Source organism: Bacillus rossius, chromosome 1, assembly GCF_032445375.1.
Source record: "Bacillus rossius redtenbacheri isolate Brsri chromosome 1, Brsri_v3, whole genome shotgun sequence".
NCBI classification, from domain to species: Eukaryota; Metazoa; Arthropoda; class Insecta; order Phasmatodea; family Bacillidae; genus Bacillus; species Bacillus rossius.
The window spans coordinates 277,443,955-277,471,559 of record NC_086330.1 but is presented as its reverse complement, the minus strand read 5'-3'; the positions used below and the strand labels follow the sequence as shown (position 1 = coordinate 277,471,559).

At 40.1% G+C, this 27,605-nt stretch overlaps 1 protein-coding gene across 3 annotated transcripts in view; it reads right to left on the bottom strand.

Moving 5' to 3' along the window:
* LOC134527620 (ABC transporter G family member 20-like) overlaps positions 1 to 27,605 on the bottom strand; it is a 197,435-nt gene that overhangs the window by 70,886 nt on the left and 98,944 nt on the right. For all 3 annotated transcript variants that reach the window (XM_063360464.1, XM_063360465.1, XM_063360466.1), the window contains exons 3-7: positions 26,539 to 26,698; positions 25,421 to 25,575; positions 8,971 to 9,172; positions 4,254 to 4,388; positions 3,283 to 3,387 (exon numbers count right to left, since the gene is read on the bottom strand). In XM_063360464.1, coding sequence (XP_063216534.1) covers positions 3,283 to 3,387; positions 4,254 to 4,388; positions 8,971 to 9,172; positions 25,421 to 25,575; positions 26,539 to 26,698 — 757 coding nt within the window. The remainder of the gene's footprint in view (positions 1 to 3,282; positions 3,388 to 4,253; positions 4,389 to 8,970; positions 9,173 to 25,420; positions 25,576 to 26,538; positions 26,699 to 27,605) is intronic.

The following is a 27,605-nucleotide window of genomic DNA, read 5'->3' as shown; positions in this document are numbered from 1 at the left end:
AATATCTTACCCGATAATTTAGATATCGCCCTAAACTAACGTGTCAACACAGCATTCGAACTCGAGGTTGTACACGTCATGTCGTCAGACCATTTACTTGTCCACTTAATATTTGATGACGCAACTTTAGACAAAAACCCACCACGCAAAGTTAGGGATTATAAGAACGAATATTGGCAACGTTTTAAAAATTACTTAATGATAAATCTCCCTGACGCGGCAAAATTAATATTGAAAATAGTGAAAACCTAGTTTCCGCGAAAACCGAATTAACTGTAAAAATCCAGGATGTTATCAGCCAGTGCATCCCAGAAAAGGAAGTTCGGTTAGCGCATGACGAACTGCCAGAGTACATCCGCAGTTTGATCGCACAAAAGAATCGACTGCGGCGCGAATACACGCGGCGCCGTACACAACCCACGAAACGCCGAATCAATGAACTCAAAACAGTCATATCCGACGAAATCTCACTCTGGCACAGCAGCCAGTGGGAAAAAATATCTCAAAACTCAAAACCCAGGACCGACATCCGAAAGGACTGACGAAACTAATCCTAAATTAAACAGATAAAATCCCGCCCCTCCAAACAAACAACGGCGTAGTTTTCCAGCCCCAAAAAAAGGCATAGGTTTTCGCCGACACACTAGAAACAGCCTTCCAGCCTTATATGCAGGCCCGCGACAGGCAATTCACCGAACAAATTTACCGCGAAATACGTTTTAAATTACGACAACCCACTGTCTCAGAAACCTTGCGAACACAAGCACAGTAAATAAAGCGAGCTATCAGAAAAATGAAGCCGCGCAAAGCTCCAGGGAACGATGGCATACAAGCTGTTGTTCTCAAACAACTCCCAAACGAAACACTTGAATATCTAGCGGAATGCATAAATGCAATAATTATACTAGGTATTTTACCCTCCCAATGGAAGGAAGCACAAGTCATAGTCTTTCACAAGCCGGGTAAAGATCAAACATTACCCCAAAACTACCGACCAATCAACCTCTTAAGCACTGTATCTAAAGTCGCCGAGAATATTTTGTGACACCGACTCAACCTACACATCCACGAAAATAAAATATTGCCGAATGAACAGTTCGGCTTTCACAGTACACATTCGACAGTACACCAACTCGTGCGTCTCACCGAAGAAATAACGAGCACATTTAATGCAAAAGACTACGTAGTCGCAACATTTATAGATGTAGAGAAAGCCTTCGACAGAGTATTTCATGCGGGGATAATTTACAAACTATATCAGACAGGCTTCCCAGACTGCTACATCAAGCTAGTCGCGTCGTACCTAAAAGACAGAACTTTCAGAGTATCTGCTGAAGGGGTTCTATCTAATATCAAAGAAATAAGCGCAGGAGTACCACAAGGTAGAATCCAAGGCCCTGTCATATTTAATATATACGTAAGCGATATGCCACGCCTCACACACCGCCTCGTCAAGCTAGGCTGCTATGCAGATGACACTGTGTTGTATAGCAGGTCCCACAATATCCAGCTAGCAACAGACAGACTACAAGTTGCACTCACCGAGTTACAACACTGGTGCACGACCTGGCGAATCAAAGTAAATACAACAAAGTCCGAAGCAACTGTGTTTACTCGCAAACGCATTTCACCTGTCGACAACAGGCCACACATTAGTTTGTTCAACGAAAACATCCCTCACAAAGACGTAGTAAAATATTTAGGTGTACATATGGACAGTAAATTGCTATGGTGCAATCACATAGATGCCAAAAGAACACAAGCGGAGGCTAGAATCAGCTGCCTATACCCAGTCATGAGTAGGCGACGTGGCAGCACTGTAAAAATTGGTTTGCTGCTTTACAAAGCTCTTATCCGCCCCATCATAACATATGCAGCCCCTGTCTGGGCAACCGCAGATCACACACACTTGCTGAAACTACAGCGAATTCAGAACAAATTTATTCGAATCGCTACAGACGCCCCTGTATACAGTCCTGTAGAAGCTTTGCATCGCGAAACGGAATCGGAAACTTTGCAAGACTTTTACATTCGTACAACAAAAACATTCTACGATAAATGCGTAAACAGTTAAAATCCGCATGTTTCCTCACTCTGAAATTACGATCCCGACATAACACAAAAATACAAACGCCCGAAATCAATCCTCGCACATCGACCCCCGTAGCGATGCGCGAATGGCCAAGCAGCCGGCCAATCACAGCCGCCTGCGACAGCCGAGGCCGGACCCCAATCAAGTGGTTGCGAACTGGCGGGTAAATTTCACACATACATTCGGATTGCTGGTAGTTCGTCATAAATAGTCTTAAGTATTTAGCTGAAAGTACACAAAATTTCGCGTGAAACATGCGAAACCACTTCCCTCCCCCCCCCCAAAACTACACATAATCGCCATAAACAAAACATAGTGCAAAATTCAAAATAGTGCGAAGCACGCAGGTGTATGAATTGACCCCCTCGGGTTCTCTGCCTGTCGTGTTAGGTCTGACCCTCATGTCTGATGGCATGGCTCGCCTGGCAGGCCTCACCTCCAGTGCCGACTGTGTTCTGAAAGGCATGAGATTTTGCATTACAGCTAAATAATTAAATAATCAAACTAAATATTTTTCTTTCTTCTTAATTGAAGTGGGCTGGCTGGCAGCCCAGCGGGAAACGACGAAAGTCGCCCCCGAAACAACCAGTGCCATCCCAACCAATGTTGACAGCAATATCCTAGCCCCCAACCCCCTGCATGGTAGACTCTTTTCTACTCTGTCCAACTCTTCTTCCAGATCCATCCTTCTGTCTCCCGTAAGCTTCCTGCATGATTTTAATGCATGAATTTTTTGCATCCCGCATGTCAGAGCCCAGGGTTTTCCCTGTGTCTATGCAGGTTTTACCTGGGCTCAACTTATCTAGTTTCAGTCTAGTATAGTCAGTGAGGGGAGTTAGTCGTGGCGCCAATCGCTGCCATGGCTGGCCAATCCCCCTCCTAGCACACGATGCATGCTACCCCTCCTGTATGGCTAATCCCTGCATGTTTAAAGCGTATGGGCTTCGGCCTGAGACGCACTTAGTCTCCCTCCCTAACCCGGAACCCTCCACAACACACATAGTTTTTAGTTAGGTTAGGATAATAAAAAACCTGTCATTCACTTGTTCAGTAATGAGCGTACATTTTGTTGTCACTTGTACTTGTCTAGTTGCGTTTTCAAAAAAAACAACTTTGTTTTTAATGGTGAGAGTAAAATATCTGTGAAATATTACTTTACATAAAAAAAATTCAAAGGGTAGATTACTTACCTTTATTTCTGGAAAATTCATTTTGTCGGAGTAATCCGTATTGTTGATGTCATATATCCTCTGAATTTCTTCATTGTCATGTTCCTCAGATGTTGGGAGTTCATCCTAGTTGTAAACAGAGATATATTAGTTGGTTTTTGCTATTTTGATTCCATCAAAATTTTAACATAGCAGAATTGAAATCTTTTAAAGTTATTAGTGGTAGACTATTAGCGTACAGTGAAAAGCTTCTTATTTGTGTGTGTGCGTGTGCAATTTCACTTGCACTAATATCAGAATAATGCTGATATTAATTCACTGCAAGACAAGTATGTGATCCAATTAAAAAGCTTAACTAACTAAATCTATGAATAGAATAACCAGGGGTAAATAAAATGTCACAATATAATTCAAGTTTGGAATTTCAAAATTGTTTTTGCGTTAGATTGTTTATTTTTAATATAAATTACGTTTGCAGGTGTTTAATTCTACGTTCAAATATATTTGGCAATATATTAAACCTTGATGAAATCACATTTACCTCATTTTCACTTCAACAGGGAATATTGTTTAAAATATAAAGCATAAACGTATTTCATTTTAATGTGGACAATGTCATATATCACATTTCCACATTATTTTAATTAGTTTATATATATAAACAGAATGAAAACTTAAAATATTATTTTTACTATACGTACATATTTTTTCAGGGGTCGGAACGTCACAACTTTTTTTTTGAAAGGTGGAATACAGGTATAAAATTTATTACCTTACGTATTAGTGGATTATCAATCATGTATAGTGATCATGAAACAAAAACCGCATATACGTTAACATTTAGAGTGCTTTTTAATTTTGTTTTCATAATTTTTTTTCGTATTTTGTGCGAGTATTATTTTCTTGTTTTGTAAATTTTTTTAAGAAATGTACGTTTTTCAGAGAAAAAATATCTATACTATTATTTGTTATGTTACTGCGTGAACCCTTACCTGTGAGCGTTTATTCTGCTCCTGTTGTAGACTGAGTAGAACGAACACTTCTTCCAGCGAGTCACTTTGATGTCTCCGCAAAAGAGATCCTGGAGATTCTTCAGCCAGTAGGCAGCCGTTCCTTATCAGTCCGATCTGTCAAACCACGCCGTTTTAACTCACAATATAAAAATATAAATTTACACTACGTACACGAGGTAAGCGGTGAAGAAGTGTAATATCTTAAGAAACTTAAGACTGATCTTATTTAAGAAATAATAATTTTAAGGTATTAGTTGGGTCTACTAACGTGAGTTTTTCGTCCCTCTTTTACCAACTAAAAAAAGATTTCATTTTAATTCTCACTCACTTTTCTTCTTCAAGCGTTGAAAACTATTTATTTATTACTATTTCTTACACTTTCATTTTCATGTAATGAGACATATTTTAGTTTACTGCATCAAAGATGTTTGTCTTTAAATTTAATAAAACCTAGCTCTAAATAACCTATAAATGTTTGTATTTCAGAGAACGGTAATTAATTGGTTATAGACCACGCAATAAACAATAATTACACCCACTCTCTAAAACACACGTCACGCTCTGACTCGTCTTGAGTTTCATCTCTTGACTAAAAGCGACCTCCCTGGGAAATGCGGTGGGTAATGGGAAACGTGGCTGTCGCCTTCAGTGCTGCCAACCTTCCTCTGACAGACGTCGCTTTCCCAGCTGTCTGGTCGTTTACAGATTGACCATTTTGCTGTCGCCCATTATTTAGGAATTATAACTAGTGCTCATTCCAAAATAAGTTTTCACGTCAAAAAATTCTATTGAAGCACTGAAACGCATCAGTATGAAGCGCGCTTGCTGCAGCATTGCACGGTGGTAGCGACCGCAGAGCCCTCGCAAGTGCGCATAGCGTATAGCGAAGCTCGCCACGATCAAGATGTGTTAGCATTAACCGAAAAGGCGAGTATGTCTCTGTAGTGTTTGGCGCACGGCATCTACGCTGTTAATGCAGTTTGCAGCTTGTGATGCATACTTGGTATAGTCTGTTGTCATGCCACTTGCATTAACTTTGTTAGTTCTCAAAATTAGTACAAGTAGCATCAATTTTCCCAAATTTCATTTTCCATTCCATTACTTAAAGTTTGTTCCCGAAAAATAACAACCTTCTGAATTTGTTTACGGACACTTTTAAGAAATGAACAGTGGCAGAAGAATACAAATGACATTAACACTACTCTTTAGAACTGACAAATGTAAGCCATATATTCGTTTCTCAATTTTTAGAGTTCTAATATGAGTGACGCAATGCATTGCCAATGGATATGGTGTGTTTACAAGCCACTTTAAAGGCAAAGAAGAAAAAAAAAATGTGTGACTTTCAGTTCTTGCCAGAGTTGTGTAACATCTAACATCGGTAACGAGCATAGTCATGTGTTCTCATGTTGCAAATACACTTACAATTCGAAACTTGGACACGAAATATAACGAAAGAATTCTTTTTAAATGATTGCGAACGTGACAAATATACGGAAATTGTATTTTCGACTAAATTTCTGAACGCGAAATCACGCGCATATTTCGAACCTTCCACTAGAATGCGCTGTCAGAAAAGCTACGTCGACTATCGAATCATTCCATTTGCGAACGGATTGTTAAATTTATTATAACATGAAACGGCTCCAAAAAAAGCGAAAAAGACCTGAACTTTGAACCTGATTTTGAAAGAGGAATTTTATTAAAAAAAACTTCCCGGTATTGAAATCCATGAAACAGTTAATATTTTAAGGGTTTCCTTTGGTTTTGTGAATATTTCGTGGCATTCGCCACAAATGTCAGCACGGAGGTTACATATTTCCATTCCGCACCACTTCCGTTCCATTCACGAAATTACTTCTACCAAATGGACAGATACCAAGAGCTAAGATATTACACAACAATAATGTTGGTCATCATTTGATCCATCCAGTCACAAGTCACCTTGCAAACCCATGCAAAGTCATATAGTATGAATGTGTATTTTCTTATTGAGCCTACTGAGCCGCCTGGGGGTCCGCTGGCCCGCTGGCCCCGGGTGGGCTGCGGTCCACTCACTACCCACCTCCCTCCCCTCCTCCCTAATAAACTTTCCCCCACGGGCGCTTTTTCATTCACCCTTCAGCCCCTCTGGAGTGTTCTACGGGCTCTCAGAGGCCGGCGCATGGATTGGCGTAACTAAGCGCCATTGTTCTGGGGAGCTTCGAGCGTCAAGTCAACTCCGATGGCACGACACATCGGAGGTGTGATAGACCATTCCAGAAGGTGGGGCGAGGGGTATAAATGCGGCGATGCCAACCTCCAAACAGTGGAGCGAGGAGGAGTGACTTCTTGGCGGGCGAACGCGGACGACAAGCGGACGGGCCTCTGTGCGGAGACGGGTGAATCGGTACTGTGCAGCGTGCGTGTGACAGATGAGGGAGTGGAGCGAGGCACAGTGCTGTGACAGAGTGATATGATTGATAGGGAAAGTCTTGGTCCAGCCGAGCTCCAGCGGCGAGAGTGAAACAAGGCCTGAACGAAAAGTCTTTAATATGTTATCAGATATTGTAAGAGTTGTAATTTAATTAATAGTGTAATTAGTAGTTTATTATGTCCTGAGACACAGGTTTCAGGATTGGAATGCAGAGATCCGCGGTGGCCATCTTGGTTTATGTCAGTTACGGCTGCTTACTTGGATGGCCTAGAATTTGACATTTGACACTGGTGGCCATCTTGGATTCCGCCATTCTAGAACATTCTGCCATATTGTATTCTAAAACCTTATAGACGAAAATTCCCCTTAAGCTATGTCAACCCGGCTTAAAACCGACTAAGCTAATAACAACATCGAATAATAAAGAATACTATATTGTGAATTAAATTAATATCCAGCAAGCAATATATTATTGGTAGAGAGTGACTTATATACTAGTCCTCCAATTCAAATAGGTGGCATGGTTAGAGCCTTAGATTGGACTTAGCACCACCATGTGTCAGACTCCAGGCAACTAGTTCGAAACGAAGAGGAGTCGAGTGTTCGATGGTGATGTCACCATAACTAAAAGTGTAACACACATGAGTGGGGCTCTCAATTCCAAATAATGGTGGATAGTTATAGAAAACTAAATGGCCTAATGATCTAGAAAACCAAATGCTGGAATTCAAGATAGCTGCCGGGTTTAAAGGTCATCCAAAATGGCCGCCGGAAATGACAATCCAAATATGCCGCAGCAAATGACATAGTCCATGATGGCCACCAAAACTGACATAATCCAAGATGGCCAGCCGGGTCAAAGATCAAAGTTAAGTTCATCCAAAATGGCCACTGGAAATACATAATCAAAGATGGTCACCGGAACTGACGTAATTCCAGATGGCCGCCGCGGATAGCTAAATCGCGAGTCTGGTCTCAGTGCATTTTAAGCATGTATAATTTAGTAATAAATAAACTATATTTAAATAATTGGACTATCATTTTCGAACTGGTTTTCATACTAGTAACAGTTTGAACACAAGTTACAAGATGTAAGTTACTATATAAACATAAACTACTTGTAAGTTGTATTGATGAAGTTAATTTAACGTGTTCTTTCTAGTTTTACGAGATTTTCCTAGTATTAAGTATGAACTCATAAATTTAAATAATTGTTTTTTTTTTTTAATTTTATTACCTTACATTAATTAACATTTTGGATGGAGTCTCCAGATAATTCAGTTATACCTAACTATAGTTTTTTATTAAGTTTCAAACACATGTGTGATCATATTTGCATATGATATTTTGTTTAAGTAGTAAGGATTCCTGGCTGGTGGGTGAAAAATCTTGGAAATTTTATTTTGTAAAATGTTGCAGAAGAAACCACAGAATCACCTTGCTATTATAGTCTCTCTCACGCTTATAATGCAGTACAGACTAGTTGACTAACATGTTAGTGATGTCACCATAACTAAAAGTGTAACACACATGAGTGGGGCTCTCGATTCCAAATAATGGTGGATAGTTATAGAAAACCAAATGGCCCAATGATCTAGAAAACCAAATGCTGGAATCCAACAAGTCGTGTGCTATCAATCTTGTATCAGTGCACTGATTCAAGATTGATAGCACACGACTTGTTAACATTAAAAGTTAGTCTTGTTTTGTATACCATTAGTAATTATAAAATTGCTTCAATATTTAAAAAAAAAAATTACAATTTCTTGCCTTTATATCATAACACAGTATTATTATAGTTGTAGTCATTCTGAAAGAACGAAAAAATTTAATTCTAAACACCAATTATTATTTCGTAGGAGAACCTATTTGTATCAGTCAGTTACTATTAACAATTAATTAATTCCATTAAATTATGTGCTATTCTCAAAAGAAGCAAAAATAATTAAAATATAATTGATGTAAACAAATCGTTAACCCAAACGGCTAAATATTAGAGCGTGTCTTTAAATTATGTCACCTAATAATTAAAATAATATAATTTTATCAGATGATGGCCTGGATGAAATACAACAGGGAAATGTATTTCCACAATCCTCATTATAAATTTGACTTTATAATATCAACATTTTTAGTTTTCATTACATTACAAAGTTGTGTCTGGAACTTTCACGCTCTATGGTGTGCATCTGGCAAGTGAGCGCTAATGGCAAGTGAGCAAGGACAGCGCCAATGGCACCGGGCGGGGCTCCAGGCGCCCGGAGCGAGCTGGGCGCCTACCGTGTGCGCCTGGCGCGCCTCCTGGATGTAGTGCGTGGTGATGACGATGGTCGTGCCGCGGGCGCCGCTGAGGTGCAGCAGGTGCCTCCAGATGACGTCACGCAGCAAGGGGTCCAGCCCCACGGTGGGCTCGTCCAGCACGGCCAGGCTCGGCCCGTGCAGCAGCGCCGTGGCCAGCGACAGCCGCCTCTTCTGCCCGCCGCTGCGGCAACACACACGCAGACGGCTACGTCAGCATGCATATCCAAGTGGGGTGTGTTTAGGAAAAAACACTCAAGGAGTTCGCTGAGGGCCGATAAGTGCTTTTGATCTCGGGTTAAGTTTTTCTACTGTATTTTTATGAAGAGTTAAAATGGCTAAAAGGCGTGTTTTCAGAGCAATTTTAAGACATAAAGCAACCGGTACATATTCTTGAAAGAACTCAAGGGACTTGTACTGTGTGCCGCCAATTAGTATTTTTGGCACAATTCTGAATTTGAATTTTTGAAAAATAATGTCGCCAGTCATTTTTTTGCTGCAAGAACTTAAACTTTTTTCCGCCTCCTGTAGAACTCCCGTTTAACCTTTGTCAGACCTGACTCCCTAATCTTTATCAGCATAAATATAATTTTGCCTCCCATCTAATGACACAGCAAGTGCTATCGTCTTATCCCCGCCTTGGCACACGTTCCGTCGCCTGTAATTCTTCTCCGAGCCGTGACAACAAGTGCTATGTCCTGCAAGATATTAGAGCAGCTAGGTTCTGAGAGCCAGCCTTACGCGAACGATTTCAGGCACTCCCGCGGCTCGCCTAAACTTACCTTTTGGGCACGTCGCTGGCTTAATTTCCCAAAGCTGCGCAGTTCCATTCTTCCACCTTCCTACAGCCTTTCCTGGGAACCAGGGCCAGTTAAACGGCCGGCCAATAACCCCAGCCTGTCTCGAGGCCACGACTCCAGTCTCAGAATGTATCGCCTCTGCCCTCTAGTGGCAGAGTTGCGAGTTATTTCCCCTGGATGTTGGAACGCCCGCTAAACGCCTGCCCCCTGGCGTCTCACGCAACAAACAATGCCCTCTATTTCATTTCCAAGCCACCATAGCGCTGCACTAGTCCCCTCCATAAGCCCGATGCTTTAGCAGTCGCCTCGTGTGAGTTGATCTCTCCTTGTTTCGGACACCCCTCAGTAGGTCTTGCTGACATCGGCCAGTACCACCAACTTCGAGATATTGAAGTCAGTATTTCACGACAATTCCCTCGGAAATCTTCGGATCCTTTCGGTACGGAAACCAAAGCCTCCCCCCTTTCTTTTGATTGACTTCGTCATTTAATTACGAGTCGCTGCCGCCCCAAACTGACTTCGCGCCGCGACAGCAGACTGATCACACCGCATCGCCGGCGAGCCGCACATTAAGACTTCACTCCGGTCGTTGTTTAAAGATATAATCAGCTAGGCAAGGGATGTGATCCCTACAACTTTAGTAATTAGTAATTAGTCAGTCTGCATGCCTCGTAGAAGTAGTCATGCTTCGTCAATAACACTTCATTATATTTTATATTTTTGAATCATGGAAACATCCGCGACAACCGCGTGTTCGCGAGCTCCGCACCCTGGCCGATGCTAGAAGCCATCTCCCTGCATGGTGAGTTTTTGACAAACCTTATTCCCCGACCACAATCATCTTAGTAAGTAGACATTTTCTGCCTATTTTGCTAACTGTCTGTGATCATGTTCTGAACGTGTTTGATTCGGACCTGTTCACAGACAGGGTCCAAGGGCTGGATGCGGACCTAACAACACCACCCTCGAGTCCTTCCTCCAGCAATAAGGACGACTAAGGCGCCCTGATGGCTCATTAGCAGCTCAACTTTGGCCGGCGAACGTCAAACCTCCAGTCCTCCATTTTTTATGTCTTCTGTATAAACATTAAATCACGACGTTGAAAAGATCGTGGCACCAGAAATTTTTCTTTCGGGACTTTAATAGGGTTGCAACCAACTTAACCTGTGTATTGTTTCTCATTCTATTTTAATTATGTCCAATGTTTAATGGTAATTTTCTAATTAGGGCCGACTCATTCTTTAGATGATGTAATTTTAAATCCACGTTAATGTAATTTAATAATTGTAATATATTTTTCAATCAATTAATCAAGTTTCTTATTATATGTGAAAGTAATCAAAAGTTAAATAAACATAGAGGTACTTATATATATAGACGAAATCATTATTTTTCCTTTTGAAACTAAAAGATTCACCAGTTTACAAGTCATAAAGAGAAAGTGAAGTGTGACAAAATAATAACAGAGCTTAGGTTTACTGTTTACTCTGTTTTTACTGATGTGTAACATATACACCTTTGACTACAGTTCTCCGCCATATAATGTTATTTTCACCGGTTGTGCGCCAGTTCAGAGCCTTGTGCTTAGAGGCTACACCACGCTAAAAGCACCAGCAAGCGTCGCGCTTACATCCCGCCTTACTAACATATGCATTCCTGACTAGATGGGCCTCTTCAGCTCACAGTCTTCTCGTCGTGCACAGGAGAACTATGACACCTGATTGGTAAACGTAACATTAGATGGTGGAGAAATGAGGATACAGGTGTAATACAAGGACCTCGGGTGCTTTCAAGTATCATTACCGGGCGTCATCTAAAAGTTATTCTAAAAACACGCGTTTTACTCCTTTTCGTTCTCCTGAAATACAGTTTGAAAACAAAATACGGAAACATAACTACCCAACAGTACTCTTAAGCAGTTTTAAAATCGTGTGGTTTCGTTTGAAGCTCTGCATACGGAATGCGCAACCGGGTAGTAAGTCCCATAAGGTGCGCACACACTTATCGTATCCTAACAGGTTTTGGGAGCGCACATCATCACACACGATACTTACGCGTGACAAAAAAAGCGATTCAATTTTTTGACTTACCGAAACTCTCACCACTGCGGACATTTAAGTGTTCCATGTCCTGCGTCAATCAGTGCTGCTTGAAGTGTTAACGTAAAGGGCAGGAGTATGTTATATTTTAGTAAACTGCAAGTGATTGCCTCAGCATACATGTATATTTGTACTAGTAAGAAGAAAATTAAGGTAAAAATTACTATCATAAACATTATTCTTACTATATTCATAGTTATACTTAACAGCTAAACACGTAATATTTATATTTTTATTACATTGAATTGGTATTTATTACTTCATATTAAACATACGAAAAAATATTACAAATTGTGTATCTACGTAACTTTTCCTGTTCCATTACTATTTTACCACGCTTTTATATTAACTTCACCTTAATGTATGTATGAATAAAATTTGTAATAAAATTTCTCCATTCAATTTTTACCCACTTTTCTAAGTCCAAATGTGTTGAAATTTTGCATACATATAAAGAACCTCTGACAGTACAATATTTTGATTAAGAACTTAGTTCTAAAGGGGAGTGGGGCCTCAGATGGTCAAAAAACCATTAATTTTGAGATATGGTAATAACCAGGGTTATTGTGAATCTATGAGGTCGGGGCATGGTGGGAATTTGCCCCGTGGTCAACTGTTACACTGGGGGGAGAAGGGTTATTTACCCCAAATTTCTAAAATTTTAAAAACCAATGTTTTTTTCCGATTTTGAGTGTTTCCGATCCAAAATGTTTGTTTCCGGAGGAAAATTTTTCGGAGCTTCGTTTTACTCCCCCACGAAGGGGTGATGTAATGACCCTCAATTTCTAAAATTTCAAAAATATATTCTTTTTGATTTGGAGTGTTTTCGAGGTCGGATAATGGTAGAAAAGTGCAGCATTGGTGAGTGGGGCTCTTGATTTAAAGATGGTGGATCCAAGGTCAAAGGTCAAGGTCAAAGGTCAAGGTCAAAGTCAAGGTCAAAGTCAAAGTCAAGGTCAAGGTCAAGGTCAAAGTCAAGGACAATGTCAATGTAATCCAAGATGGCAGCCGTGAAGTCACAACTGCTGGGACTCCCAATCCTCCCAATCCTCCTGCAGAAGCCTGGGCTCGGAGCTATGCTGAATATTACTTTTGAAAATTGGCGCATAATTTTATATTTTAACTGATGTTTTATTCAAGCATAATTCTTTTAATCCGTGTAAAAACAAGTATATTTAATAATTGACTTCATTTTGATTTATAATGCTTATTAATGTGCGTATCTAATACTGGAATGATATACAGAGAACGTTTTACAAATAACTTTAACTATTGGAGGTACCTACTGGGCAACAAAAAGCACAAATTCCCGGAAAATAATCCGAGCCCAGTATTACAAGTAACACTTTTTGTAGCGATACAGTGTTTTTTTTTTATGTAAATATTTACAAATATCTTTAATTTCCATTTATAAAAAAATACAGTGTGGAAGGTCTTAGCTAGTGCCTGGTGTGGATGTTATAACAGCTGTAGTATTTGGTAACATCATTAAATTAAATGATTTTAAGAAGGTGCATTTAGCTGTTCATGGTATTTCATGATAACATGTAAGTAGTAACTACTAGAAGGTAGAGGTGGGTTGCAGAGTATCAACCTGCTACTTTATAACTGATACACGCCTTTATCAAGTACTGCAAACGAGTACACTATTCAAGTATCAAGTCCTTTTTTATCAGTTTATAATTCCCCTGGAACAACACCACGGCCAATGTGCGCAGAACCCGATCGCAGATGACGGTCACTTGGGCGGAGCTTGTGAAAGGGAAGGGAGTGGCATGACGAATCTAATATATAAAATTCTCGTGTCACAGTTTTCGTTGCCATACTCCTCCGAAACGGCTTGACCGATTTTGATGAAATTTTTTGTGCTTATCCGGTATCTATGAGAATCGGCCAACATCTATTTTTCATCCCCCTAAATGTTAGGGGTAATCCACCCCTAAATTGTTTGTTTTTTTAATGTTTGGAGAAACTTTTTTATTTTATTTTTTTTATAATGTGGCATTAAAAAATACACACAACCCTAAATTTTCACCCTTCTACCCCCAACCCCTAATTTTTAATAGAATTTTATATTTTTCAACCCCGGTCGATAGCTGATCAATTAACACTTGATCAACCTTCCCCGCCTACAGCGAGCTCATTACCTGGATTAACACATAGACCACATATTAATATGAAATTCCATCCCTAAGGGAGTGAAAAAGTGATAATTTCATTTTATAACAGAAAAAATCATAGGTCATAGACATACAAATAGTGAGGGAGTGTCATTTCTTTATGTCTGCCACACGATCATACACATAGTAAGGTCTGGCAAATTCATATTTTTCTCCTTGGTGAGACCAGCCCGCTTAGTGGAGCTCGCAGCGGCTAGCAAAATAAAGGCGCTCATAACCGTTTTGTTCTTAACTTCGTCAATAGATAGAGTTAGTTGCCTTGAATTTTAAACACACCATCGTTTGATGCGTTTGTCATGTCTTTAATTTTCGTTTGTTTGTGCCGTATGCGTTACTATACCATTCATCCAATTGCGATGCAATTTTGGTGAGTTGTAATGCGCATGCCCGTGAAGGTTTCTGAGACGGTATAACTATTTTGCAATAGTTGAAGCACAAATCGTTTCAAAAATGTGTTTATTTCATATTATATAGCGGTAATTCGTCTGTTTTTGTTGTATAAGTGCACACTAATGACATAATTTATTTAAATATAAAAGAGAGTCAGAGATAGAGTGATATATATAGAGTGAGATAGAGAGAGACAGAGAGATAAGTTGAGATAGAGCGAGGTATAGAGAATGAAATGGGTTAGATAAAGAGATATATAGATGTATATAGCTATATAGAGATTTATATATAGAAGAGATAGAGATAGTGTGAGGTATATATGTAAATATGTAGATATAATGAGATAAATAGCGATAGAGAGATGCATAGATATATAAAGATGTAGATAGAGATAAATATATGTTTAGAGAGATGGATAGATGATTTGTATATGTGTAACTACTTCAAACATATTACAAAACATAGCTGAATGAGGCATTGCAATGCATGTCGAGCATTAGCTAGATAATTGAATTTTTTCTATATTTGTAATCTCTTATTTTTAAGCTTTTTTCTATATTACTTTATAGAGTCTAGATTACATACAGACCAGGTAAATAACTATAAACTGGCAGAGCAACGTCTGTCGGGATCTGAAAGTGATATAAATTATTTTGCACACTTGACATTCAAATTAAGAAGACAATTACTAACTACATCTGATTTCGAAAAAGGTACCCTTCATCATGTATTCAGCCCGGGCAACGCCGGGTACTGCAGCTATAAATTCCCTAGAAATAATTTATATAGCAAAACAACGTTTGCCGGGTCAGCTAGTAAGGGATATAAAAGGGAAAGAATTTAGGGGTGGAAGCGCAGGGGAAGGCGTTGAAGGAGGGGAAGCCTCAGATGTACATCAAGTTCTGTCCCTGCCCGAACACGCCCGAATATTCACCTTCGGCCAACCTCGGGTTTATTTATATATATTTATATTTCTCTGTTTATTTTAATGTAGCTATACTAACCTAACTAACCGTCCATAGCGTTTTAAAGTGTTTTAATGTAGCTAACCTAACCGACCACTTTTAATATTTGAATTCATTTTTCCTGCACAAAAATAAAACAAATCCCGAGGTTGGCCGAAGGTGAATATTCGGGCGTGTTCGGGCAGGGACAGAGCTTGATGTACATCTTAGGCTTCTCATCACAGTACGCTCAGTGCGCAGTTCGTGCTCCTTGCAAAGATTGAGGACTCCGATTACGAAAGGCGTGGAAAGAGAACACCGATACCTTTTTTCGACTACGAAGAATGTAGAATGAGAAAACTGATACCTTTTTAGGACTATGAATAATGTAGATTGAGAAAACTGATACCTTTATACGAAGAATGTGGAAAGAGGAAACTGATACCTTTTTACGCTGGTGATGACGGCACGGAAGATGTGTAACCTGTAACGAGAATGCTGATACCTTGTTGCTTCCTGGGACCGCTACTGCTTAGCTGATACAGAAGTATCAGCTACTTGTAACTAGTACATTACTGTACCAGTAACAGGTTGGAACAGATATTGAAAATTGCTGTTACAACCCACCTCTACTAGAAGGTAGTTGGCTTCGGTGGCTGCTGATAGTGCTCTGTCTCTACTACAGTTTAACTCTGTTGGGGGCTGGTGTTGGTAGTTGTTGGTGCAATTTAAATTCATTGAATTTTTCTAACCAAGCATATTGAACTGGTGCTAACCGATCAGATGAAATGTTTGGAAAAAAAAAAGATTTTATTATTTATCAGATTATGTCTTAAGAATTTTCTTTGGAACTTATTTAAGAAAATTTGACACTGAACATATGTAATTTTTTGACGTGACAACGTCTAATAAATCGATGAATGCCGGCTGCAGGCACGAAAAAGTGTCCCATTACGCACATTGTCCCATTTAGCTGTGTCCCGTTACGCTCATTTTATATTGCTCTTTGCTAACCTGAACCTCCTAGCATTGCGACCGAGTCCGTGGCGTAATTCTGTTTTCATGCATTTCAGTGTAACATTTTCATTGCTCTTTGCTAACCCGTTCCTCCAAGCATTGCTGCAGAGTCCGTGGCGCAAATATATTATTTTTTACTGCATCTTGGTGTTGGGTAAGTCATTTTCCTTCACATCATCCTTGAAACACTCCCATTCGTTCCCTACTTTTCCTATCAGCGTCCTATCCTTAACAGAATAACACAGATTGGAAGAAGTTAAATAGCAAACATGTATAAAAATTATAGTTAAAATAATCTGTTAGTTAAAGTAATAAACATATTTGAATTAATGAGTGCAAATAAAAGTAAATTTATCAATTAAATTGTAGATTTCATTTCACTCCATTGTATCCAAACAAAATAGTGATAATTCAATAAAAATGATTCAATTTTATTCATAAAAATATGCAATCATTTCATCAACGTTTTGTTATGACGTTGTCACGTTAAACTATCGTCCGTAAACCGACTTTACAGACAACCAATTTTTTTTATCTTTAAACCGATTGTAGGTTAATTTCGAGGCAAATTTTTACAACGTAAACATTTATAAAATTATTTTGAGAATTTTGCTCCTTTTTTTTTTCCAGCAGCAGTAATCAACTCTGCCATAGGCTTTATAAATAGCGTAAGAGCCTACTTTCCAGGAAAAACTATGCCCCTAGGAAAGCCTCATATTTTTAATATAATCAAATTTTCTCCTTTTCAGCCAGATAAGGACATATCACACACAAAAAAAAAGGCTTCTGAGTTTCACTAAATAACATAACCATGCATTAACAAGTCGTAAATCACTTGTTTATACAGTATTAGATTTATAAGTGCACCTGCAGACTGCCCAAAAAAAGAGTTACTTTGAGTTTTATAAACGACAGTAAATAGGTGTAGTGTTATAAATTAAAGCAATTTTACTGACTTTTCAACAAAGAATGCTCCTTATATAAAAGAAAATTCCATTAAGTGCATTTAATTATTTGTAGCTAGTGTTCTCCGTAAGTATTAGGTTCGGTTTCACGTGCTATATTGTTTATCTCGTCTTCCTAGTACTACTTTCATTAAAAAAAGGCTAGTCCTGAAAATTTATCTCAATCTCTGTTCCGCATTTTTGTTTCATCTCATATTTTGCTAACAAATATTTACTAAGTGTTATCTTACATCGGGAAATGTTCCGCAAGTGTTAGTTATTATAAAAACGTGTACCACATTTGTAGCTCGCAAATAAAGTTAAGTAAATATCTAGCACGTTTCACATTTTTTAATCATTGTAATCATTATGTGTGGAGTTTGTTATGCTTAACACAAGAAAATGGTTAAGCTATTTTCACGTAAATTTTTGTACTGTAACATTTCATGTTAGCCAATTTTATAATGTGTCTTGCTACAGACAAACGAAAGAAAATGAAAGAGTAATGACAAAAATAAACCATAAATGTTCTGCTCGAGAATATTTAGTACTTTATTTTTTAATGGTTACACACACCTCACATCCTCTGCTCTCTATTCCAGCATAGAGCCCAACACTTAATTATTTTGTATTTGAGTTGATTGAGCGCACAGTTGGAGGTTGCTGGGTCGGGATCGAACCCGGCACACTTCAATTTCTGCGCAACTATGCTAGCAGAGTCTGTTTCTGGTGTGTTTTGTTTTTTTGTTTTTTTGTTTCATGCGCCATGGGGTCTCCTGCTACCTCCTGGATCTATACGTTGAGGCGAGGCGATCTCCAGGAGTACTTGACTGGGAATGCCATAGAGTTCAGCGAGTCCAACACCGTATCTGAGTTCAGGGCGATGTTGGTTCGCTATGTTCGGGAGGACTGCAAGACGTCGGAAGCCGCCCAGGCGCGGCAGCCTCTGTTTCCGTGAGTCCTATCAGCACTCATTTAAACTTGGAATTGTTTTTTTTCTCCCTTAAGGCGCTTCCACGTCTTGAGGAAAATTTTCCAAAGTCGGTGATCGACTTTTTGATTCAGGCGAGACGGGTTACGAGCTTGCAGCTCGTCAGTGAGGGCGAGTTCATGAAGGCGCTGTTGAGCCTGTGTGACGATGCCTGTGTCCAGATTTTGACTGGTGCTATTGCAAACGACCATCTTTGATCAGTTTAAGAAGTCTGTCTTGCATTTCGCGTGCCCGCCCCGAGTCATGGAGACATGCAAACGAGGTTTGGTATTCCGTTTTCAGGGTCCTAACGAGCCCCTGCTTCAGTTCGTGAACTCCGTCATATCATACACGGAAGTGTTGGAATTGGGTTTGCCGGAGAATAAGTTAGAGCAAGTCATTTAAGGGAATGTTTCGCCTCTAGTATCACAGATCTGTGCGATGTTGTTACCCCCGAGAGTTTAGAGTTCGAAAGTGGAGTGGGAATGTAGAAAACAGGCTTTTGTCAGTACAAAAATATCATGAGGATGTTTTGACCTCTAAGGCCGAACGTGTTTGCCTATCACCTGTTAAATACGAACATCGATCCACCCATAAAGTATTGTTGGCCTCTGACACGCAGTCAGGTTCAGTTCGCGACCCGAGGCGTGATCCCGCCTTAGTACAACCTGGCGATGGTCGTTAACCTGTTACTGCATCGAGTGCCAGGAGTCCCGACGCGAGGCCATTTAATGCTCCCGTGGCTGGTACCGTCAGGTCAGGTGTGCCAACTGTGGCGTGTATGGGCATTCAACATCTGAGTGTACGCAACCAGCTGTAGACATTATGCAACGTAAATGTTGCCGTTGTAAACGCTCTGGTCATGACCGCTTAAAGACCCGGAAAACGTGTAACGACTGGACGGTTGGTTGGTCGTCGCAGTCGTGGGATTCGGAAAGCCAACGACAGGGTGTTCAATAATTTTATTCATGTCTCAATCTTCGACAAAAAATTCCTGCTCTTTTGGACTTGGGTGCCACTCGCTACTTGATAAGTAAAAATTTATTGCACAGGTTACTTCAGCAGTACCTCCATTTGGTTCATGTTCGGTCTGGATCGGACTTGAAAATTTGCAATGAAAATGGTGAAATATTGTCCTAATCCTATGTTGTTTTACAAATTAAAGTAAATCGATTTTCTTGGAACTGGCACTTAATTTTTTCACGGGTGTATCCCAGGATTTAATTCTGGGTCTTGATTTTCTTGGTGGCACACGTTGCCTTTTGGACGTAGCCAACTATGAAATTACTTTCGGATTCGCCCCTGAGTTAAAAATACTTATGACCTATCAATCAAGGACTCCCATTGTCATGTTTGGGGTGTAAAATTCCCGTGAACAGGATAAGGATAAAGACATCGCGAAACTCGTGCGAGAGTTTCCTGACGTCATAACTGTGCGTTTAGGCAAATGTGACGTCCTGCCTGATAAGTTCTAATTAAAGGATGATTCACCTGATAAAACGAATAACATGAAGGTTTCCCCACCTAAATTTCAATTATTAAAACAATCGTAACCCGCCGGTTAAGCGCCAGAGTTCTTTCCCCGGCGGTTTCAGATTATTGTTTGCCCACCTTCCTGGTGTCAAAGAAGGAGCTAGGGGAATATCGTTTGGTACACAACTACGCTCCCTTGAATCATCGCATAGAGGCTGATCAAGTTATTTTACCGACTGTAGAGAGCGCCATACAACACCTGGGTAAGGCAAAGTTTTTTTTCGGTCATCGACTTAAACGCCAGCTTTCACCAGTGTCTGTTGCACCCAGACTGCCGCAAGTATAAAGTTTTCTCTACCCATTGGGGCCAATACCAATTGAATCGTGTTCCCATTGGTGTCAGTTTCGGCAGCCAAGCCTTAAGCCGAGGGTTGGATCATGTGCATAGCGACCTGAAGTACAAGTTTGAGTTAAATGATATCGATGACATTATTGTGTACAGCGGTAGTTGGGAGGATCACTTACACCACCTGCGCAAGGTTTTAGAACGTTTAAGGACAACCAAATTAATTGTTAACACTAATAAGATCTATTCAGGAAGAGACCATGTAAAATTATTATGTTTTATTATTTTTCAAAGCCATCTTATTATGGAAACCGATAAAGTGTCACCTATCGTTATTTTTTCCCGTCCAAAAAATCTTAAGGATGTTCAGAAATTCCACGGGATGACCGGGTGTTATGCACGGTTTGTGCCTGACTATGTGACTGTTTGTGCTTCCCTGAACCGGCTTCTTAAAAGGGGTTCGGAGTTTGTTTGGGAGGAAAACCAGCTGAAGGCCTTTGATGCCTTGGAAGGACTGATCGCTTCCCCGCCGATTCTTATCTTGCTGGTTTTCGGACAGCATTTCGCTCTTCAGGTGGATGCCAACATTGCTTTGGGTGCGTTTTTAGGCCACATGGATAATGGAGTTCTACGACCTGTTGATTTCGCTAGCAGAACATTGCTGGAATCTGGAAAGCGTCTAGGTGTTTATGAAAACGAGGCACTAGTTTGTCTTTTCGGTGTAGAAAAATTCGCGTCATACTTGGATTGTCGCGAGTTTGACTTGTACACGGATAACAAGGCGCTCAGCTGGTTATATAATCACCCCCACCAACTGGGAAAACTCAGACGCTGGGTTTTGAGACTGTCACTTTTTAAGTTTAAAATAAACCACATGAAATGTAGTGACAACATTGTGGCCGACACACTGTCCAGAATGTTTTCCCCTGAAGAGTTTGAGTTAGATGATTTTCCTGTACATCTTGCAGCTATTAATTTAAATGTATGCAATATTTTTTCCGAATGATTTTTCAACTTGTGTGACAGCTAACATGATGATCCGCTTTGCAAATCACACGTGATCTGCGAGATAAGAAGGTTGTGCCTTATGTTATTGAGGAGGAAATGATTTATTTTATCGGAAAATCCGGGCGTATGCTGAAAGTAGTCATTCCAGCTCTGCTATGCTCAATGGTAATAAATTATTTTCACTCCTCCTTGATAGGATGTCACCTGGGGATAGACAAAACCAGCCAGCGTATCTGCGCCCGTCTGGCCTGGCCTGAGTTGCGTACTTACGTACGCCATTTCGTACGTTCTTGTAGGGATTGTCAGATTTCGAAGCCCCTACAGTGTGCTAAGGTTGGACTCTATTGTGCTGACTAGTCTGTGGCGCCGTGGCACATCCTTCATGTAGACTCTTTTGGCCCGCTGACTCGCACTTGTAAAGGAAATAACTGTATCCTGGTCATTCTGGAAATATTCACAAATTTTGTTGTGTTGATTCCCTTGAAAAACACGAAGGCCTGCTCTATTGTAAAGGCTCTGCGTGAGTGAGTTTGGAAGATCTTAGGGGCGCCTGCTATGATTGTGAGTGAAAACGCACGTTACTTACAATAAACTTTGTGGAAGGACATGTCACTGGAGTGGGCCATTCGCCCAATCAATAGAAATGCTTATTTTCCCCAGGGTAATCAATCCGAAAGGATTGATAAAGTTATCAAGGGTATCCTTACATCTCTTTACAGGAATAATCAGTCCGCTTGGGACGGCGAGCTGGATCTAGTTAATGTTGGGTTGAAATCAGCGGTGCACTCCGCCACGGGTTTTCCCCCCTCCAATCCATTTCTGGGAAGGGAACTCACCCACCTTCTCTTTAATCAGTGGGGACTGCCACCCTGGATCCGGTGACTTACGATCGCACGCAGGATGTTGTGATTCAGAAGGTCACGCATAACCTTAAGAAAGCTGGTGAGGTAGTGAAATAGTTATACGATGTACACAGGAAACCCTGTGACTTTAAAGTTAATGACACTGTTCTCTGTCGCAAATATGTCTTGCCATCTTTGCCAGAGAAAGTAAATATTAAATTAATACCACCCTATTGTGATCCATTAAAAATAGCATGTTTTTTAAATGTTAAAACCGTTTTGGTAGAGGAATTAAGTAAAAAGGGCTTGTTTCGAAAAGTAAATGTTGTACAATTAAAGCATTTCCAACCCCCGCGGTAAAATAAGTATAGTTGCTTTTTTTTATTATTCACTTTCCCTTTTTTTTCCTCGTGTTTTTTGTTGCCGTCCTTTGTTCTGCAGCTTGCCCACTGTCCTCTCAGCTTTCCTTTTGATGGCCGCCACGCCCAGAAGAGTTCATCAAAGTTGTCCGCCGTCTGCCTGCCCTGCTGTCGTCCTGCCACTCTGCCTGCCGTATGCCTGCCGTGCTGTGCGCCTGCCCTGGGAAGCGCCTGATTGTCAGCCCTTCGTGGGTTCCTGTTTTGACGAGCGCCCGCCTGTCCGCTCAACCTGCCTGTTCATCGCCGTGGTGCTGTGTCCTACGTGATGTCATCGGTCGACTCCCCGGGCAGGGCCCGCCTGGGGATGTGTCGACATAGGCCTAGCAGACTGTCTTCCCCCTCGCGCGCTGAGACCTGCGCTGACACGGTGCTGTTCCCGTGTCGAAGCTGTACTGTGCTCCCCCGCCGTCTCCCACGGCGGGGTCGAGCTGAGCTGAGCTGAGCGGGATGGGAGGCGATCCCTGCGCCGCGGCGTGGCCGGGCCTGCCCCTGCTGGCCATTATCTTGCCTTGCAGCGTTGCGGCGCGGGTTGTGGTCTGTCTGGGCGCCTATTCATGGACTGTACCTCCGAGCGACGCTGAACCCGGGACCAACGCCTCCTCCTAGATGCATTTTCGTCATCACAGCCTCAGGACTTCGTCGTCTTTGTATATTGAGCTACGTGTTGTCTTCGGGATTTGTTTGTTTTTAAAAAATGTACACCTTTCAGCGCTGGAATCATCCCCCTTTTTTAATGTGTAAGAAACTGTCTGCGTCTTGAGCGTAAGTGACTGTAGGTACGGGGACAGACAATTACAGTTTTGGGCAGAGGTTCGGACAGCTTATGGCAGGGGAGCTGAAGTAAATTCACCGTCATCACTTGAAGACGTCTCGGCATGGATATCACCTTCCTCCCCTTCCCCTACTCATGTTGTTGCTTGTGTCGTCATCCCTTCCTCTTTCCTCGCCTATGACATCACTCCAGGATTCCCTCGCATGCGTAGTGCGCTTTAGGCTCGTGGATTTAAGTTCTTGAGAGCCCTGCCTCCTCCTCATTTCGATTCATTCTTTTATTTAAATTCTTAGTTTGTTCTTGCCAAAGTAATTCTTGGTCGTTTAAGCTAGGTTTTTTGCGACGTGAAGGCCCGGTGAGACATAGCGTGTAAATTTCCTATTGGGTGATTCGATGTTCATCACAGATGGTGGCTCTGATTTAAAGTAATTTAATTCATTGTTTGTTTACCTCAATGTTTTAAAATTACTGTTTCGGTCGCCACTTCTAAATTTTGTTTGGCGTTTCTTGCCTTCATGGTGCTTGTGTGTAGTCTGGTTGCACCTAACTGTTCTGCCTTTTGCATTATCACCATGTTCTGTCCACGCGAATCATGTTTGCGAGCCTTTCTGTCTCTCTTTTTTGGTGTGTTTTCCCTGTAAATTGGTAGATAAGTATTTATACCCAGTTACGATTTTAGTCTGGGTGTCTTAGTAGTTTAGCTGTAGCTGCTCTAACGTTTCTCTTGACTCTTGCGAGATTAGTACAGGTCTTAATTTGACTGTTCATTCGCTGTGTTTAATCTCGTGTTGTTTCCATTGCCAGCCTTACGTTTGTTAAAGCTAAGTAAAGTTTAATTAATTCCCTGGGATACTGCGATATCCGTGTAATCGTTCAGTGCTAGAAATCTTGTGAAACTTTGTATCTGCGTTCAATCACCATTATCTTGTAGGTTTATTGCAATTTACAATGCATAACGCAGTTCTCGCGTTCCTCTTTATTCGTATCATATTTTTAACACATTGTAATTAATACGTGCAGAGTTTTTTATGCCTAACATAAGAAAATATTAAAGCTATTTTCACGTAAATTTTTGTTCTCTAACATTTCTTGTGAACCAATTTTGTTATGTGTCTTGCTTCAGACAAACGAAACCAAAAGAAAGAGTAATGACAAAAATAAAACATAAATGTTTTGCTCGAGAATATTTAGTACTTTACTTTGTATTGGTTACACACACCTCACATTCTCTGCTCTCTATTCCAGCATACAGCCCACCACTCAACATTTTTTTTGTATCTGCGTGGCTTGAGCGCACAGTTGGAGGTTTATGGGTCGGGATGGAACCCGGCACACTTATATGTAATTGTTAAAAATGGTTAAAGTATAAATTCAATTAAATTTAAAAAGTTTTAAATAATTAATATTCAATATTAATATGAACATGGGTATAAAATTAATTATGTAATTTATTTAAATAATCGAGTTAAATTGTTATTAGTAAAGAAAATCAATGAAAAAAAGCTGAATGTGCAATCAAATATATTAATTTTTTCATTTGTTAAATAAAAATGTAATAATTTATAATGTAAATAAATTATAAATACGGGAACATAACATCACAAACAATTATGAAAATGGCCAGTAAACTAATAAACCTTTTACAGACATTCCCTACCAGCGACAATGGAAGCCTATAAACAACCTGACATCGTTATACATACAGGAACACAACCACACATATAAATACACTTAAAAAAAATGAAAAGGTTTATAAATACAATTTCTATAGCTATATTCACAATAAATAAATGTTTTTAATGGTATGGACCAGTATTCAATATGAAGTAGGTATAAGATTTAAAAGCACAAATATAATTTTTATTTTTATGTAGCATTTTTTGTACGTTTCCTTTTTTTGTATGTAGACTTTTTTTCATACTGTGATATTTTCATTCCATGGTGCACACGCCTCATAAAACTTCACTGAACATTTTTTAATAACGCCTAAAAAAGTATAACTTCAAATATGTGTTAAAATACAAAATGCAAGTGACCTATTTGGATAAATTTTCAGGAATATATTTTAATTGAAAAATGTTTTACAAGACTAAAAAAAAGTTGCAATGGCAAGTGAGGCCACGCCTTAAGGTAAATATTTTGTACAGCGTGCACTGGAAATGGATTGACAAGTCTTCATTATCATCATCTACTAGCCTAATTACCTAAATAGCATCTGGCCAGTTTACCTCAGATTCTTTACTTTCGTATTTCTTTGTGGCAGCTGAAGGAGTTCCAACCAGAAATGGAGATTCTCTTCTACATCTCTGCTTTTTCTGTCGAAAATCCACCCGAAGTACAGCATTGTTTCCTTGATCGTGAAGGTGTCGTAAAGAGCTACGTCCTGCGAGCAAAGAACCAATCCCAGTTGATTGTGTGATATAGAGTACGGTTCACGAGCAGTTACCACAACTCACTGGGATTATATCATTTGAAGAAAAATGTATCGTAAATTTTGGTACCAATATCAACATTGATCTAGGTATTCACCAAATTTTAAATACTTTTCAATAAACCTCTTGTTGTGAATGGAAAAGGATGAAGGGCACTGCATACCAAAGGACTGACCAAACATGTTAGAAACTATCTGCGCGTGCCATGGCATGCCGCTCTAGTGTTCAAATATACATACATGTACAGCTGTGTAGAGCAGCACATAAGGTACGCAATTGTATGGAAGTAGATGAAAACATTTGTGATGCTTTCTGTGAACTTGTCAAACTAAATTGGATTTTCAATGTGAACACTATGTTTTGATAGTACATCATTTTTTTTTTTTACCTTAAGTGTATTGTAATTGTTTTGCGCTTTTATAGGGGATTATGCTCCGCCATCTTCGATTTCTCCATCTTATTTGCTATCCATCCCAATTGTTTGGCATATCAAGGCATAAATAAGATTTTCCAAATTTCTATGCCTTGTTGGAACCTCATATTTACGAACAGGCTCTGGTCTGTATGAGCCGCGAGGAAACAACTTATTATTTCATGTGGATGACTACAACTATCGAGATACAGAACACCATTTCATAAGTGTTTACTTCAGCGAGTAGCTATGCCATGTCAAAACAAAAACAAACAAAAAATAGCATGGAAGCTTTACTGCTAGCGGTACCAAAATTTTTGAAATTGCAAGATGGCAAGGTGTGAAATAATTCCATAAATATTGGGAATAAGACCCGTATTTCTATTACATACATTGACGCTAACGATGCTGAAATAAGCCAAAAGAGTGGCGGTAACTCCTCGTGGAACCAGAGAGTTGGGATCCTGCAGCCATGGTAAGAGACAGTAGAATAGCGGCTGACCTGCGGCATGTAGCCGATCGAGCTCTTGGATATTGTGTGGTCGTGCCGCCCGGCCTCCACGCCCAGCACACAAACCTGGCCCGAGTCCACCTGCTGCCGCCCCACCAGGCAGCTCAGCAGGGTGGTCTTCCCGCAGCCGCTGGCTCCGAGCAGAGCGTAGCTGGAACACAGCACTGCTCATGTCCACTGTCCATTGTTACATGGTTGGACAACAGATGATTCCGTGGAAGGAATGGTTTGTCTGAAAAAAAAAAACAAGAGCACAGACGAACACAAAAACCTACAGTAACGCACAGGTGTTTGTAGAATTTTTTAATTTACTTTTCTTTCTTTTTTCTCACCCTATTCCACAAATTCCTATGTGTGGTCAAAAATTTGTAATATTTGACCTTAGGTCTATGGGTTTATGATGTCCATTTAAAAAATATTTTTATGACAACCGACCTATACCAGCAATGATGAATGTGCAAGATTTTATTTTAAACCAATTTTTGCCTAGCGCTAGAATCATTCAAAGAATGAACCTGGAAATGTAGACGCCAAGTTCGCTTGCGCACCTTTCCGGAAGCACTGCACTGAACGTTACCAGAAACAGTTTATGGTTGAAAGAAACAGGTGCAATTTTTTTTTGTCAGCAAATATTTTTAATTGCCAAAAATAATATGTAAAGGCCAAAAAATTACATTATATTTTTGTCTTTTACCACTAGACTTCGACTGAACACAGAAACCGTTCTCTAAGAGGTGAAGACAAACTAAAATTTCAAAATTTTTTCCGATGACCCTACGATATTCTCTTGCGTAACCTTTTCTTGAATTAAGCATATTTTGCACTTAATTTTTTTTCTTTTGTGGCCAGTATCACTAACTCTCGTACTTATTGGCTTCTTGGCTGAGGCAAAATGCATTTAAATGATAGTTACTCGATGTTTTGGCTTGCCAATCTGCATCTAGAGACAGAGAACGAGAGGATGGTGTGCCCAGAAGTGCAAGGGAAAGACCGAAACGGTATTTCCCGGCCGAGCGTGGAAACTCAAGGACAAATATATGATCAGAATAGGAAATAGA